The sequence below is a fragment of the Carassius gibelio genome, chromosome A9 (assembly GCF_023724105.1).
Source record: "Carassius gibelio isolate Cgi1373 ecotype wild population from Czech Republic chromosome A9, carGib1.2-hapl.c, whole genome shotgun sequence".
Lineage (NCBI taxonomy): Eukaryota > Metazoa > Chordata > Actinopteri > Cypriniformes > Cyprinidae > Carassius > Carassius gibelio.
In genome coordinates, this window is record NC_068379.1 from 6,477,713 (window position 1) to 6,495,881 (window position 18,169).

The 18,169-nt window shown below is 39.9% G+C and overlaps 2 protein-coding genes across 5 annotated transcripts in view; one reads left to right on the forward strand and one right to left on the reverse strand.

Moving 5' to 3' along the window:
• LOC128019539 (CD48 antigen-like) overlaps positions 1 to 18,169 on the reverse strand; it is a 49,084-nt gene that overhangs the window by 28,686 nt on the left and 2,229 nt on the right. The window lies entirely within an intron of this gene.
• On the forward strand, positions 7,514 to 11,639 carry LOC128019540 (uncharacterized). 4 transcript variants are annotated; one of them, XM_052605589.1, is made up of 3 exons: positions 7,514 to 7,950; positions 8,013 to 8,229; positions 8,308 to 10,178. In XM_052605589.1, the coding sequence occupies exons 1-3, from the start codon at positions 7,807 to 7,809 to the stop codon at positions 8,367 to 8,369; spliced, it is 423 nt and encodes a 140-aa protein (XP_052461549.1). In that variant the 5' UTR covers positions 7,514 to 7,806; the 3' UTR covers positions 8,370 to 10,178. The 4 variants fall into 4 exon arrangements, with proteins under 4 accessions (XP_052461549.1, XP_052461547.1, XP_052461546.1 ...); XM_052605587.1 differs by lacking the exon at positions 7,514 to 7,950 and adding an exon at positions 11,354 to 11,639 and having other exon boundaries at positions 7,969 to 8,697; XM_052605586.1 differs by lacking the exon at positions 7,514 to 7,950 and adding an exon at positions 11,325 to 11,638 and having other exon boundaries at positions 7,969 to 8,697.

Below are 18,169 nucleotides of genomic sequence, written 5' to 3' on the forward strand. Positions count from 1 at the left end.
TTGTTCATGTCTATGCAATTTAACGTATTGCTGTAAACTTGGGATTCCATATTTCCATTCTCTTAAACTCATCTTTCCCTAACTTTCGATCTTCCTGCAACTTGTGTGAATGTGTTATTGAGTGCGTTTATGTTTTAGATTAGTTTAAATGTCGTAGATTTATCTAATAAAGCCTTATTCATATTGAAAAGAGAAGTATCTTGTGTTTTGTGCTTACAAGTTAATGTCTTAAACTGCCGATCTTGTTACTGTGCTAATTGATAGTGTTTACACTATAGTTTGGAAAATAATATCCAGCGCAGATTTGATGTTAAACGGCTCGTTCAGTGAATCGCAGGGCGTCTCAGTGACCAGCCGTGAAACAGTGATTCTGTTCAAATTCCCTTTAAAATCTTAAATGATTCCCTTTGAGCTAAATTGACCTGTTTCCGTTACAGCTTCTAGCTGTTTTTGAAGGAGTTATGGTTGATGTGCCTAACTTGATGGTGAAATTGTGATGAAACGATGGGTTTGCTGGAGACTCAAGCAGTTCTGTCTTTGCAATGTTGAGTTGAAGTTGATGGTCCATCATCCAGCAAGAAATGTCTGTTAGACAAGCTGAGATGGGAATAGCTACCGTCGGACCATCAGGATGGAATGAGAGGTAGAGTTGAGTGTCATCAGCATAGCAGTGGTATGAAAAGCCATGTTTCTGAATGACAGAACCTAATGATGCCATGAAGACCGAGAAGAGAAGTGGTCCAAGAACTGAGCCCTGAGGCACCCCAGTAGTTAGATGTTGTGACTTGGACACCTCACCTCTCCAAGATACTTTAAAGAACCTATCTGATAGGTAAGACTAAAACCATTAAAGTGTGGTTCCTGAGATGCCTTTTGCCAGTAGGGTTGATAGTTTTTGTTGGTTCACTTTTTCTTCGCATGTGAAGGAAGCAGACCAGGGTTGGCGTACTGAGGCTCGAGAAAGATTTTATTACTTAAAAGGAAAATGAACCAGAAAACAAAGTCCTGCCACATGCGCATAAACATTCACGTTCACTCGCCACTAAGGATTCACTCTCGTGCTTCAATGCTGCTGCTGCTGCGTCCTTCCCCGAGTCCTCAGGTCTCTCTCTCTCTCTGCCGATCCTCGGGCAGCTTAAATAGCGCTTCCCCACGCCAATCACTATAACAAGAACCAGGTGTTACTTGTTTTTTGTCACTTGTACCACTTACCACCGCTCATCTCTTCACTCTCTCTCCCGTCGCAGACCTCCCTGAACCACGCCTCCCCAGCCACACCGTGTCAAAATCAGCGGAGAGATCAAGCAGGATAATTACTTTAGATTTGGATTCTGCTCTTGCCAGTCTTAGAGATTCAACAACTGAGAGCGAGGCAGTCTCAGTTGAATGTCCACTTCTGAAGCCAGATTGGTTGCTGTCAAGGAGGTTGTTGTGTGTGAGAAATGTAGAGACTTGGTTGAACACAGCTTGTTCAAGTGTTTTTGCAATGAAAGGAAGAAGGGAAACTGGACTGTAGTTCTCTAAAAAGAGATGGGTTGAGGGTGGGTTTCTTAAGTAGTGGAGCTATACGAGCCTGTCTAAATGATGAAGTAAAATTACCAGTGTGGAGGGATGTGTTGATGATGTGAGTGAGTGCAGGTACAGCTGCAGGAGAAATGGCTTGAAGGAGATGAGATGGAATAGGATCAAGCGGGCAAGTAGTAGGGTGATTAGAAAGGATGAGTTTTGAGACTTCTGCCTCAGAGAGTGAAGGGAAGGATGTAAATGAGTGTATGTTTGCTGTTGATATGAGCTTGACTGATTGTGGTGTTGAAAATTGTGCACTGATGTGGCAAAGTCGTCAGCTATTAGAGATGAAGCAGGAGGGGGAGGAGGAGGACTAAGTGAGGAAAATGTTTTAAAAAGCATGCAAGAGTTAGACTAATTGTAAATTTTGTTATGGTAGTATGTCATTTTAGCAGTGGACACATTAGCGGAGAAGGATGATAGGAGTGACTGATACACATAAAGGTCAGTAGTATTTTTGGATTTGCACCACACCCTTTCAGCAGCTCTAAGCTTAGAATGGTGTTCGCGTAGAACATCAGATAACCAAGGGGCAGAAGGCGTGTTATGGGCTGGCCTGGAAGATAAGGGGCAAACAGTGTCTAAACAAGATGTAAGAGTGGAGCGGAAAGTATGAGTAGTACTGTTACCAACCAAAGATGCAAACAGTTTAGGGGAAGGAAGTGAAGATGAAACGATTGCAAATAGGCGGGAGGGTGAAAGTGTGCATAGGTTACGTTGAAAGATGACATGTGGAGGGGTAAGTGATGTTTCAACAACAAAATGTATTTTAAGAGGGTAGGTAACAGTAACTGAATGAGATTCAAAGGAGCTGTTGATACCCAAAGATGGTAAACGATTAAATGTACAATCATTAGAGATGAGCAGACCAGTACAGAGAGAGAATGCAAGCATTAAAGACTCCAAACTAATACAACAGTCACGTATCACACAGATGTGTCCACAGATGAGTCCGGATATGGGAACAGTCCATAAAATCTACAATCACATTCTTCAGGGATCTCATTCATCACTTGGTCACTGAACAAACAACACATTTCATCCCCCAGAGCTCAAAGGGTGACGGATGAATTTCACGTGCACCGGGTTTCGCATATAGAAATTATTATAATGTCAAAGGGCACATGTAAATAATTATTAAGTCAAAGGTCACAGTCATCCATCATTTTGTCACTTGCTGGCAGATATAGGGTGCTTCTCAATTCTTATTTGTGCATCCTCATTTCCTTTCCTCGCTTCCTTTCCTCGTGTCTTAGCTCTACCTCTTCAGGATGCGAGGGAATGACGCAAGGAAAAGACATAAGGATGGAGGACTTGAATCAAGTGAAATGATTTATCCTCGCTCCCTTCAGCATTACTTCAAAGTGTCATCAGATGTGATTTAAGGGTTCTGCCCTTATGTTGTTAAAGTTTGTTAATTAAGACATTCAAAATAAATGTTAATAAAGCAAGATGCCCTGTTTGAAATTCATGACATGCATGGTGTATTTGAAGTAAAAAGGTAAAATATAAATCAAATTTATTACAACAGATGTGAAGGAGGAGAAGAATTTATACGTGTGTCACGTTAAGTCGATAAAAGACTTGCACATAGGATACACCTGGTATCCTCACTCATTGCTCCTCATGAAGCCTCCTCGATCCTTGCGGTGCAATTAGACAATTGAGATGTCCTTCAAGGCTGTGCTCGATCAGTTTCCGGGTCATAGGATGGAGGAACAAGGAGATGAGGAGGGATATTGAGAAGCACCCATAGACTACTCATCTTTGTCACAACAGGGCCTTGAACCCAGAGTGCATAGCTGGAAGATCAGAGCACTAACCACTACGCTATGGGGCACTGTGTACTGAAATTTGCAATTTGAGGAAAACAGAGAGTCTTTACTTAAAATACTTGTTGAAAAAGCATAACAAATCAAGCATCAAAAGCTGGACTGAGAAAGGAACAGATCCTCAGTGACTTGCCGGCAAAAAGTCCAAAAACGAAGAATAGTTGCCAAATATCAAGGTCAAAAAGATCTGGGTAAACTCCTTCTAAATATTCCAAGCATGGGTCCCAAGTCCCAAGAGATGCATTTATCAAAATTTGCTTAGACAAAAGAACTTCAAGACTGAGCAAAGTTACACACATACACACACTCACACACTCACCCTGCATTCCACTCAGAAGGGCTGATCTCTGTGCCCTAATCCGGAGTGAGAGCTTTGAAGGGTTGAAGGGTGAAGGGGACCAAACAACTGTTTTTTGAAGTTGCGTCATCATCATGTGCCCACACAAAGGTGCTGTCATCATGCAAAGAATCTGCGCAAAGTATCATGGGAGGTCCAAATTATCCATCAGTTGTAACCTTTGAAATCCTTCATTCCGTAGGGCCCTTTAAAGTGACCAGTTTTGAGCACTTCAGTTTGGAATGACCCTTCAATATGCTGGACATGATTGTTTTCACACCAAAGTGCCCTTTGGAGGGCGATATATCCCATTAAGAATGCACGTCACTCTAATAAGCCAGACACAGCTGATAGCATTGAGCTAATTATAAGCAGGAAATCAGGAGGATGCTGTGGAAGGCCTTGTGCTCGCTGTTTCCCTCTGCTGGACAGACATGGTGGTGTGACAATCTCGGTTATTTTTATAAGAATTAAGTTTAAAATGCTCTGCTAATCGATATAGCCTTCATAACTGAATATAAGGTTTGGTTAAGTGCTGGCAAAAAAGATGAATCTTCAGATGTTTCTTGAAAATGAGTAAAGACTCGGCTGCACGAATTGAGATTGGGAGGTCATTCCACCAGCGGGGCACAGTCCAGGAAAAGGTCTGTGGGAGGGATTTAGAACTTTTTTGGGTTGGCACCACAAGGCGTCGTTCACTTGCTGAGCTCAAACTTCCGGAGGGCACATAAGATTTAACCAGTGAGTTTAGGTATGTTGGTGCCGTGCCAGTGATCGTCTTGTAGGCAAGCATTAGTAACTTGAATTTGATGCAAGCGCCTACTGGTAGCCAGTGTAACCTGATGAGGAAAGGAGTAATGTGAGCTTTTTTTGGCTCATTGAAGACAACCCTCGCTGCTGTATTCTGGATCAATTGCAGTGGCTTGATAGTACATGCAGGAAGGCCCGCCAGCAGAGCATTACAATAATCTAGTCTGGAGAGAACAAGAGCTTGGACAAGAAAATGGGTGGCTTGCTATGACAGGAAGGGTCTAATCTTCCTAATGTTGTACAGAGCAAATATGCAGGACCGGGTCGTTGTAGCAATGTGGTCGGTGAAGCTTAATTGATGATCCATTGCAACTCCTAGATTTCTGGCTGTCCTGGAAGGAGTTATGGTTGACGAACCCAGCTGTATAGAGAAGTTGTGATGAAACAATGGTTTAGTTGGAATCAGCAGGAGTTCTTCGTAAGGTTGAGCTGAAGGTGAAGGTCATTCATCCAGCTAGAAATGTCACTCAGACAAGCTGACAGGCTGAAATGCGAGCAGCCGTCGTGTCATCTGGTCGGAATGAGAAGTGGAATTGGGTGTCATCAGCAAAAGCAGTGAAAAGAAAAGCCATGCTTCTGAATGACAGATCCTAATGACATCATGTAGATGGAGAAGAGAAGTGGTCCAAGTACTGAGCCTTGAGGAACCCCAGTAAAAAGTTGTTTTGACTTCGAAACATCACCCCTCCAAGACACGCTGAAGGATCTATTGGAGAGGTAGGACTTAAACCACAGGAGTGTGGTTCCAGAGATGCCCATCTTTCTGAGGGTGGACAGGAGAATCTGGTGATTAACAGTGTCAAAAGCAGCGGACAGGTCCAGTAAGATGAGTACTGAGGTTTTTGAAGCTGCCCTTGCCAGTCGCAGGGCTTCAGTAACTGAGAGCATGGCAGTCTCAGTTGAGTTGCCACTTTTGAAGACAGATTTGTTGCTGTCCAGGAGGTTGTTCTGTACAAGGCACATAGAAAGCTGGTTGAACACAGCTCACTCAAGTGTCTTTGCAATGAATGGCAGAAGGGACACCGGACTGTAGTTTTCTAGAAGTGCTGGATTTAGAGATGGTTTCTTAAGCAGTGGGCTTACCCGAGCCTGCTTAAATGCTGAGGGAAATGTTCCAGAGTGAAGAGAGGAGTTAATAATGTGAGTAAGTGAAGGTATGACTGAAGAAGATATCGCTTGAAGGAGGTGAGTGGGGATCGGATCAAGTGGACAAGTAGTAGGATGATTGGACAGGATAAGTTTGGAAACGTCCATCTCTGAGAGTAGAGAGAAGGAGGAGACAGAGTGTGCATCATTCATTGTGAAGTTATCCTCAGTCTGTGGTGTAGAGAATTGGTTACTGATGGATCTTGTCTTATTTGTGAAGAAAACTGCAAAGTCATCAACTGTGAGAGTCGATGGAGGAGGTGGTGGAGGTGGGTTTAGAAGAGAAGAGAAAGTTTTGAAGAGTGTCTGAGAATCACAACAGCTGTTAATTTTGTTGTGGTATTAGGATGTCTTAGCAGTGAAGACATTTGCAGAGAAGGAAGAGAGGAGAGACTGATACACACTGAGGTCAGTAGAGTTTCTTGATTTATGCCATTTCCTTTCTTCAGCCCTGAGTTTAGAGCGATGTTCACAGAGAACCTCGGACAGCCAGGGGCAGATGGGTTGGTGCGTGCTGGTCTAGACAACAATGGGCAAAAGTTGTCCAAGCAAGAGGCTAAAGTGGTGCAAAGAGTGTCAGTAGCACTGTTCGTGTCCAGAGCTGAAAACTGAGAGAGTGCAGGAAGCAAGGATGAAACCACTGAAGATAGGCGAGATGGAGAGAGTGAGCGTAGGTTCTGTCGAAAGGTGACCTGTGTTGGAGCGTGTGCTGCTACAGGAGTAAGTGCTAGGTTAGCAGTAATGAGGAAGTGGTCTGAGGTGTGCAGTGGAGCAACTGAACAGTTGTCCACAGAGCAACAGCGCGTGTAGATGAGGTCCAGTTGGTTGCCTGATTTGTGAGTCGCTGTAGTAGACACTTGCTTGAGATCAAATGAGGCAAGCAGAGTTTTGAAGTCAGCAGCCTGGGGTTTATCTAGGTGGATGTTGAAGTCACCAAGCAGTACCAGAGGAGTAACATCTTCAGGAAAGTTTTTTTTAACAGCACATCCAACTCCTCCAAGAAGTTTTCCAATTGACCTGGGGGACGATAAACGACCACAAAGTGGATTTTAACAGGGTGGGTTACAGTAATGGCATGCAATTTAAATGAACCATTACCTGTAGGTGATGGCTGAAGATCAAATTTCAATTATTTTGATATAAGGAGACCAGTGCCTCCACCCCTCCCAGTGGTACGAGGAGTGTGGGAACAAGTGAAATTAGCATGCTCATGAGTTCCCTGCTCAAGAGTCCGCGGGTGCTGCTGTCGAGTCCCCCGAGGAGGCGGCGGGTGCCTCTGTCGAGTCCTCCGAGGAGGCGGCTGGTGCCGCTCACGAGTCGCAGAGGCGGCAGTGGATGCTCAGAAAGCACCAGAGGTGGCGGTGTCCGCTCAGGATCCTGGTCCTGCCCTGGGTTCCCACCCCACCGGCTCTGCCTCAGTCCCCAGGTCCCCCTCCAGCACATGGACCTGGAACCCCATCATCCCCCCTCCCCGCACGGCCTCTCCCCTGGGTTGGGGGCCAGTGGAACGTCTGGAATCCATTCCTTAGAGGAGTTTTACTAGTAAGCATTCATTAGATACTAGCACTTATTCTTACTAGTACCTATATACTAGTAGTTACTGATTAGGTACTAGTACTTATTTATTAGACACAAGTATCTTTTGTAATTACAAAATTACTTTTAGCACTGTGGGAAAAACTCAGCTAAAATACTCTAAGAGAAACAAGGCACAGGTGACCTGGATAATGCTAACAAGGGTAAACTAGGAATAATTAAGGCAAAAGGGAACATAGGGGACCTCTAGAGGCATGGAGAAAAAGTTTATTCACCCTCAGGCTGTACTGCGTTTGAGCTCCGTCACTATATTCTTTTCATTGACTATTTTTAACTTAAAAATCAATTTTATACATCATTGTTTCCGTTTATATAACGCGTGAATATATCCTCTATTGTATTCTACAACAAAAACAATCAGAGCGCCTCGCTATCACTAGTTTTATTTTGATCTCCCGGGTCCGCTATTAGCTTTTAGCCAGTTAGCATCAGCAAGCGTGTTTGCTGCTAACTGCGCTTACATTGCTAATACTCTATTCTCACACATTACCACTGCTGTACTCACTGTTACTTGCTTTAATGGCGGATGAATGTCTCCACTCTGTGCAGCTCGAGCTCGAGGCCGTGGGGAAGCAGATTCGCGACCTGGAACAGAAGCAGGCCCAGCTGAGAGAGCGGAGAGCCGCGCTGGAATCATCCCGGGCTGACGCTCACAAGTCCGGGGTAAGTATACACCGTGCTGTTAACAGTCCCACCACGTCTACTCCGTGTGTTTCTCTGCGCAGGCCCGGTGCACCCAGGACGCGATCTTCCCAGATGTCCTTCACTGCGACGCCGGGACACCACGGACCCTGGGTGCATCCACAGCGGAGGACGCGAGCCGGGTCCCGGGCGACTACTTCTCCCCCTCCTGCCTTCGAGCTCTCCATCCAGAACCGCTTCGCTCCCCTCCGCGAGACAGGACGCGACGCTGTGATCATCGGAGACTCCATCGTCCGACACGTAAGTGCTACGTTAGCCGAAGGTAAAGTGCACACTCATTGTTTGCCTGGTGCTCGTGTTCTCGATGTTTCTGCGCAGATACCCGCGATCCTGAAGGACGGCGAGAGCCCCAGAGTGGTCGTGCTTCACGCCGGGGTTAACGACACCACGCTGCGGCAGACGGAGACGCTGAAGAGGGACTTCAGGAGCCTGATCGAGACGGTTCGCAGCACGACGCCCGCGGCGACGATCGTCGTGTCAGGACCACTGCCCACGTATCGACGAGGACACGAAAGGTTCAGTAGACTTTTTGCTTTAAATGAATGGTTGTTGTCATGGTGTAAAGAACAGAAACTGCTATTTGTTAATAACTGGAATCTTTTCTGGGAGCGTCCTAGACTGTTTCGCGCTGATGGATTACACCCCAGCAGAGTCGGAGCGGAGCTGCTCTCTGACAACATCTCCAGGACACTTCGCTCCATGTGACTAGTAAGACAATTCTCAAATAACCATTATGATGAGTTTTGTTCTAACCGCTTAAATGCTAAAGGTACTTGCGCTGTAAAACCTATTAAGACTGTGTCTGTTCCCCGAATAGTGAGGTCAAAATATAAATATAATGTAGGATCTAGAAAAAATCTTATCGTAATTAAACCAGAAAAATGTAAAGTAAATGAACAAAAACAATTTTTAAAGTTTGGGCTCATAAATATTAGATCACTCGCACCAAAAGCAGTTATTGTAAATGAAATGATCACAGATAATAGTTTTGATTTACTCTGCTTGACTGAAACCTGGCTAAAACCAAATGATTATTTTGGTCTAAATGAGTCTACTCCACCAAACTACTGTTATAAGCATGAGCCCCGTCAGACTGGTCGTGGCGGGGGTGTTGCAACAATATATAGTGATATTCTCAATGTTACCCAGAAAACAGGATACAGGTTTAACTCTTTTGAAATACTTCTGCTAAATGTTACACTGTCAGACATGCAAAAGAAATCTAATGTATCTCTTGCTCTGGCTACTGTGTATAGACCACCAGGGCCGTATACAGAATTCCTGAAAGAATTTGCAGATTTCCTCTCAGACCTTCTAGTTACAGTTGATAAGGCGCTAATCATGGGAGATTTTAATATTCACGTTGATAATGCAAATGATACATTAGGACTTGCGTTTACTGACCTAATAAACTCCTTTGGAGTCAAGCAAAATGTCACCGGGCCCACTCATCGTTTTAATCATACACTAGATTTAATTATATCGCATGGAATCGATCTTACTGCTATAGATATTGTACCTCAAAGTGATGATATTACAGACCATTTCCTTGTATCGTGCATGCTGCGTATAACTGATATTAACTATATGTCGCAGCGTTACCGTCTGGGCAGAACTATTGTTCCAGCCACCAAAGAAAGATTCGCAAATAACCTGCCTGATCTATCTCAACTGCTAATTGTACCCAAAAATACACACGAATTAGACGAAATTACTGACAACATGGGCACTATTTTCTCTAATACATTAGAAGCTGTTGCCCCAATCAAATTGAAAAAAGTTAGAGAAAAACGTACTGTACCATGGTATAACAGTAATACTCACTCTCTCAAGAAATTAACTCGTAGTCTTGAACGCAAATGGAGAAAAACTAACTTAGAAGTTTTTAGAATTGCATGGAAAAACAGTATGTCCAGCTATAGACAGGCTCTAAAAACTGCTAGGGCAGAGCATATACACAAACTCATTGAAAATAACCAAAACAATCCTAGGTTTTTATTTAGCACAGTGGCTAAGTTAACAAATTACCAGATGCCACCTGATTCAAATATTCCACCAACGTTAAATAGTAATGACTTTATGAATTTCTTCACTGATAAAATAGATAACATTAGAAATACAATAGCGAATGTAGATTCTACAGCGTCTAACACTTCAGTTTCATCCATCGCACCCAAAGATAAACTGCAGCGCTTTACAACCGTAGGACAGGAAGAGCTAAATAAACTTATCACTGTCTCTAAACCAACAACATGTTTATTAGATCCTGTACCCTCAAAATTACTGAAAGAGCTGTTACCTGTAGCAGAAGAAACGCTTCTCAATATCATAAACTCGTCGTTAACTTTAGGACACGTCCCAAAACCATTCAAGCTGGCGGTTATCAAGCCTCTTATTAAGAAACCAAAACTAGATCCTAGTGTACTGGCAAATTATAGGCCTATTTCAAATCTTCCATTTATGTCTAAAATTTTAGAGAAAGTTGTGTCTGCTCAATTGAGCACCTTCCTGCATAAAAATGATATGTATGAAGAATTTCAGTCAGGTTTTAGGCCCCACCATAGCACAGAAACTGCACTTGTTAAAATTACAAATGACCTGCTCCTTGCGTCAGACCAAGGCTGCATCTCATTTCTAGTCTTACTTGATCTTAGTGCTGCGTTCGACACCATAGATCATGACATACTCATAGATCGATTACAAAACTATACAGGTATTCAAGGGCAGGCTCTAAGATGGTTTAGATCCTACCTGTCCGATCGCTACCATTTTGTTTACTTAAATGGGGAGTCATCTCATTTATCATCAGTAAAATATGGAGTGCCACAAGGATCCGTCCTAGGTCCCCTTCTATTTTCAATATATATGTTGCCCCTTGGTAATATTATTAGAAAATACGGAATTAGCTTCCACTGTTATGCTGATGATACTCAGCTATATATCTCAACGAGACCAGATGAAACTTCCCAATTATCTAAGCTAACAGAGTGTGTTAAAAATGTAAAAGATTGGATGACACACAATTTTCTCCAATTAAATTCGGATAAGACAGAGATATTAATTATTGGACCAAAAAACACTACACAGAATCTTGTAGATTACAATCTGCAACTAGACGGATGTACTGTTACTTCCTCTACAGTCAATCTCTTTCGCCAAGCATTCGAATAATGTTTCTTTTTAATTGTGAGTGTAGTTGCATCTGTTCAAAGTTGCATTTTTATTCATTAGCTTGGGTTAAACTAATTTTACTTTGTTGGATCAGCAGCTATGCTAATGATGTCTGTATTTTGTTTCTATGTTTCGCCACGGGATTTACATCCCGTGGTAACTAGGATTTAAACAAGCTCCAGTCTGGATCCAGAACACCTGAGAAGAGATGATGCTGACCCTCAGAGGACCCCAGATGATGCTAACCTTGAATCAACCAACAGAACTAACAATTATTGCTAAATGTGTGACTGAATCATATAATAACTTAATAATATTGATAGTTCATCGTCTAGCTGACTACGTCTTGTATTATTATTATTATTTTTTCTAAAATCCTGTCAAATGTGCACAAACTACTAGCTACTACTAAATATTGTAGAAACATAATTTTCTGTAAAGTTGCTTTGTAACGATTTATTTTGTAAAAAGCGCTATACAAATAAACTTGAATTGAATTGAATTGAGAAAAAACTACAGGAGGTCGAATGCTGACAGGGTCAGAATTACAGTAATCAAACACCACCATTGTGTCAGTTTGAACCCTGTAAATGTACAGAGTGTTTATTTCAAATACAGGTACTACAGTATTGCTGGTAGATCACAATAAGAGCAAACGGTAGCTATGTAAAACACATTGCTGGTTTGCAGCACACCAGTATCTGATTAACGTTACAGACGGTATCTATAACCAGCATGAACATGACCAAAAAAAAAAAATTGATGTTTGATGAAAAAAACGGTATGAAAACAACAACAACATATATGAAGTTATGCTACTCTGGATACCGTAACTTTGATTAAAGTCAAAAGACAAAAGTACTGACAGCACAGTCAACTGCTGGTATCCAATAACATTCAGCTGCAAGCAAAATTCGAACAAAATTGCTTACAAATAACATCGTCCCAGCTTAACTTGATAAATGAAACGGTTTAATAATGAGGTACCATGCTCCTCAAGTTCGTCCTTCAAAGTTGTTGAAAAGTCCATCACTGGCACTAAATGAGACCCGTACAGTAAATCCAATGTTGCTACTGCCATCTATTGACACCTGTACACTACGACGAACTTGAATGGACATAATATGAAAGGCACTTAAGATATTATCCACACAAATTTTCCCCCGGCCTTTATTTAAGACTGGCCTTTATCTGTCCATGTTGACCACACCCCCGGATACTATCAGAGGCCTGGCGTTTATTTGACTACCGGTTTTTATTTTAGGAATTACGGTAAGCACTAGTAACTATTGAATAAGTACTAGTAATTAATGAATAAGTACTAGTGTCTATTTATTTATTTATTTATTTATTTATATGTACTAGTATCTGATGAGTAACTACTAGGTCAATAGTTCCCAACCTTTTTCAATTCGCAGCCCACACCACCAAACACATATGTTTCCGTGTCCCACTACAAAAATGTTAACTGTCCCCACTATTTGTTAGGTAAATAACTGAGTACTCAGAAGTTATGATCCCACAACATCACTCTTGTTCTGTCTGTGCTCAGACCCACACATTTAGACCTATCTATTCCATTTGAAACAATAAATGCATTTAAAATATCAAATATGACTTCGGCAGTTGATTGAGTTGATTGAGTCTGCGACTTACAGAAAAGGAAATCCTCTTGTAATTCTCTGTTATGTAAATATTAGCAATGAGGTTGGAAAGGTTTGCTATATCGGTCAATTCATCCAACTGTAGGGCATAAAAGGGACTCTCTCAAATGTTTTTAACCATTTAATTTATTCTTCTCTCCATTTTATTATCTGAAAGTGAAATCAGATTTAACTGTTTGCAGGCCGTTTCCAAAATATTTTTTATAAATTGGTAGTTTCTATTCTTAAATCAATCAGCGAGCTTGAATAGTTGAAGCATAGTAACAGTTTAATATTTATTTTGTTATTTAAATATTTATATGAAATGATGATATTATGTTATGATTTATATTATTGATTTTATTAACAATATTATAATTTATTTTAATAGTAATTGGCGGCCCAGCTGCAATACCACAGGTAATATACTAGGTCATAAAAATGAAGTACAAGTCACTAGTGGAATACTAGTCAAAATGGAATAATTGATATCTTAATGACGGATCCCCTTAGAAGTCAATGGCAAAAGTGTAACAAAATTTTTTTTACAAAATAATAGTTACTAGTCACTATTGAAATAAGTTCTAGTATCTATTGAACAAGTACTAGTATCTAATAAATAAATAATAGCATTTAATAAATAAGTACTAGTATCAAATAAGTACTAGTATTTAATTAATAAGTAATATCTAATGAATAATTACTAGTACCTCATTAATAAGTATCTAATGAATAAGTACTAGTATCTAATAAATAAGTAATAGTATCTAATGAATAAGTAATAGTATCTGATGAATAAGTAATAGTATCTGATGAATAAGTAATAGTATCTGATGAATAAGTAATAGTATCTAATAATTAAGTACTAGTATCTGATTAGGAAAGCTTAGGAAAATAAAAAAAATCAGTATCTTAAAAAATGTGATTTATCAATATTATTATCAATCAAAAAAAGATTTGAAATAGAAAAATGTTCAAGATCTCCAAAGCAGGTTTAATTATGCACTCAATACTTTGTTGGGGCTCCTCTTTCATGAATTACTGCTTCAATGTGGCATGGCACGCAGGCAATCAGCCTGTGGCACTGCTGATGTGTTATTAAAGCCCAGGTTGCTTTGATAGCTGCCTTCAGCTCCTCTGTATCGTTTGTCAGATGTCACTTATCTTCCTCTTCACAATACCCCATAGATTATCTGTGAGGTTCAGGGCAGGTGAGTTGGCTAGCCAATCAAGCACAGTAAAATCATGGTCAGCAAACCACTTGGAAGTGATTTTAGTGCTGTGGGAAGGTGCTAAAGTCCTGTTGCAAAATGAAATCAGCATCTCCATAAAGCTTGTCAGCAGTTGGAAGCATAAAGTGCTACAAAATCTCCTGGTAGACGGTTGCATTGACTTTGGACTTGATAAAGCACAATGGAGTAACACCAGCAGATGTCACAGCACCCCAAATCATCTCTGACTTCAGAAACTTCACACTGGACTTACAGCCTCTACAGTCTTGCTCCAGTCTACCCCAGGTGAGATGCTACTGATGTTTTTTTGTTTTTGTTCGTTTGTTTGTTTGTTTTTTCAGGTTCAGGAGTGGCTTGGTTCTAGGAATGTGACAGCTGTAGCCCTTTTCCTGAAGACGTCTGAGTGTGGTGACTCTTGATGCGCTTACTCCGGTGTCAGTCCACTCCTTGTAAAGCTCTCCCAAGTTCTTGAATCAGCTTTCCCTGACAATCTTCACAAGGCTGTGGTCATCCCTGTTGCTTGTGCACCTTTTCCTACCACACTTTTTTCTTCCAGTTAAATTTCTATGAATATATTGTGATAGAGCACTCTGTGAACAGTCAGTCCTTTCAGCAATGACCTTCTGTGGCTTACCCTTGTGGAGGGTGTTGATGATTGTCTTCTGGACAACTGTCAAGTCAGTACTCTTTCCCATAATTGAGGTTGCATGTTCTAAACTAGCTCAAAAGGTACCCAGTAATTAAAAATCGATCTAACTAATCAAGGTTAAAATGGAATATTCCATTTTTTTTTCTTTGAGATACTGAATTTAAAATTTTCCTAAGCTGTAAGTAGTAACCATCACAATAATAATAATAATAATAATAATAATAATAATAATATTAACAAACATTTCAATTTATGTGTAATGAATCTAAAATATAAGAAATTTGCTTTTTTTCAACTAAATTACAAAAAAATGAAGACCTTTTCCATGATATTCAATTTTTTTAGATGCACCTGTGTGTGTGTATACACACACACACACACACACACACACACACACACACACACACACACATATATATATATATATATATATATATATATATATATATATATATATATATATAAATTTTTTTTTTTTTTTTTTTTTTTTTTTTTTACAGTATATAGCCTAAACAGTACTGTGCAAAAGTCTTAGGCCACTAGTATTTTCATCAACAACAAAAAAAATGGTTTTAAGTCAATTATGTCTATATTTTGCTGTTATTAGGAAATATCAGTTTACATTTCCAAACATTATTTTTGCCATTACATGTAATAATTCAGTGAGATTTTTGTTTGGACAAGAAGTCTGGCAGCAGCCAGTGCTCCACACAGAGATCGGATCTCACCATCATCAGTCTATCTGCAATAACATGAAGAAACAGAACACACTCAAAGACAAGACTCAATTCAGAAGAACTATGGCAATGTCTCCAAAATGATTCAAGAAACCTGCAAAGCTACAGTACTATGCAAAGTTTTAGGCACTTGGATGCAGTTAAAATAATGCCATAAATAGATTTTATTAATTAACTTCTATTAACTTAACTCAATTAAATCAGCATTTGGTGTGACCACACTATGCTTTTAAAAAAAAATAAAAACACACCTTTGGCCTAGGTGCCCTTGTGCATTGTTTTTTTCAGGTAGCCTTGCATGTAGGTTTCTTGAAGCATCTAGGAGACCCACAGTTCTTCTGGATTTAGTCTTTATTACTTAATCAATGGCAAAAATAATGTTTGGAAATGTAAATTGACATTTCCTACTGACACACTACAGCAAAAGATGATTTTGGTGAAAATACTAACTTTTGCACAGTATTGTATGTCAGAGCTGAATTTTTGTCATCGTAGACTTTAGCGTCACACAATCTTTTAGAAATCATTCTGATATGCCGATTTGGTGCTTAAGAACATATCTATGCTTAAATAAACATTTATTAAAAAAGAAACAAATTCTTGCTAGGGTACAGCTTTACTGTAACTGCTAAAATATTGAGTTTAACAAACGCCTTCAACACTGGACAGATTCTCACACTCAACTTCCACCTCCAAAAATACTGCAGATTATCACCACTAGATGGAGGTTTTGGTCAATCTATGTTGGATTCACGCTATTTAAGCCTGCATTTGATACAGACATCACAAAAGTTTCTCTACTTTATCTCTCTTCCTTCCTCAGCAACATCAGTGTGTATCAGTGTGACATCTCCATTGTAAGATAACATTAGGTCACAACAAAGATATCACATATTTGGCCTGCTGAGCAAGCTTATCCATGCTCACTTTTTGATTTATTTGTTTCTGCAAGATGAGGCAGAACAGCACAGCTCTACTTTGTTCTGCTCAACTCTGTCTACTCTGTTATGTACTAACAGGAACTGACTGAATGCAGGGAGTTGATTAGTATTGGTCAATTTCCTAAATGAGTAAGATAGACCAAACTCTACTGGTGATGAGATCATGAGTTTGATTTACTGTACAGTCCACTGCCATTAGTCATTGTCACAGTAGTATTCTTGTTGGCATATGTTAATCTGGGTAGTACTGTGCTGTGAATCCAGCACAGAGCCTGCTAGCTGGTCTTTTGTTATGTAGGCATGTCTGTAGGGTGTGCCGTGATTGTTCTGAAAGCGCTAATACATGGGAGGAGCTGTTCTCAATGAAGGTCTGTAGGAACTGTGAAAAGGAGTGTGATTAACGAATTATTTCTGGCTTTATGGTCATGCTGTGTGTGTGTGTGTGTGTGTGTGTGTGTGTGTGTGTGTGTGTGTGTGTGTGTGCGTGTGGGTGTGTGTGTGTGTGTGTGTGTTGCAGTAGGTCACTGCAGTATAACTGAGGTCCTGAGCCAACAGCCATATGCTTTGCATCAACACGTAAAAATAGTAGCACAACGACTTGACCACAAGTGTTACTTACAGTGGCTTACCAAAACCACACTGACCTTTGAACTTTAACACATGCTTATTACATCACCTGACCTCTCTCCAGAATATTCTGAGTATTTGAAACATTTAACATATTCATATAAACAAATGTTTTAATATTTTCATATATTTTTGTCTGTCTGTGTATATACAGTGGTTATATACATACATAATGGGATCCAAGAGCCTCATTCATTATAACGCTTACATTTTGGATTTTTTTTCTATTTTAATATAACTTTATTAATTACAAATTATATTATTATTATCATTAAATAATCTAGTAGATTTTAAGTATATTTAGTAGATTTTAACTGAAACAACTTACAAGTCTGTCGTTTTTCATACAATATTCACAGCATTGCAATGCTGAGTTCCAAGAACAAGTTGTTGGATAAAAACTATACAGCAGAAATCAAATGCATACTGGAAAAAAAAATGAATAAACAAACAAATAAATAAATAAACAAGAATACTTATTATGTTTTATCTTTTTAGTTTACTTAAGTACACAAACAGAGGTGTGCCCTCAAGTATTTCTTAAACATTGCTGGTAATGTTCTCAGCGGATCAGCTTCAACGCTTGCTCCACCACAAGAACGGAAAGAGTGAAGGTTCTGGAAAGTGACTAACTTAAGAATTTAAAAATCTTTTAAGGAATTTTAGAATTTGGTATGATTTGTTTTGTTTAACACATGTAAACATGTTGATTACGTCATGCTGTGTGATTTGAGAAGAAATTGCATCTGTGCCTTACTGGAATCAATAAAATCTGATATTGGTGCAAAGCGTTCACATGATAGGCTAGATGTTAAGTGATCTAGAAATAGTGCAGAATAAAAAAATATTCCATAACCATTTTACAGCATAAATTACCTTTCTGTTAAAAAAAAAAAAAAAAAAAATCCTAAAACATTTATTTCATTCAAAGTTTCAATCTTTGGGTTTCACTGTATTTATGCATAAATGTATATGCATGCATTGTATGATGAGAAGAGCAGACATGCAATGACTTTCTGAGGTGAAAGGAAGATTTCTTGCCATAAATTATTTCTGCACCGTTCTGGGAACATGTCAGGATTAGAAGCAGGTGGTTAGGGGTCTCTCTGGATGTTTTGAGTTATTCTGGGAGATAATTAGTGCCCGTAATTTCCCATGCACTGACACGACTTAGCGCTGC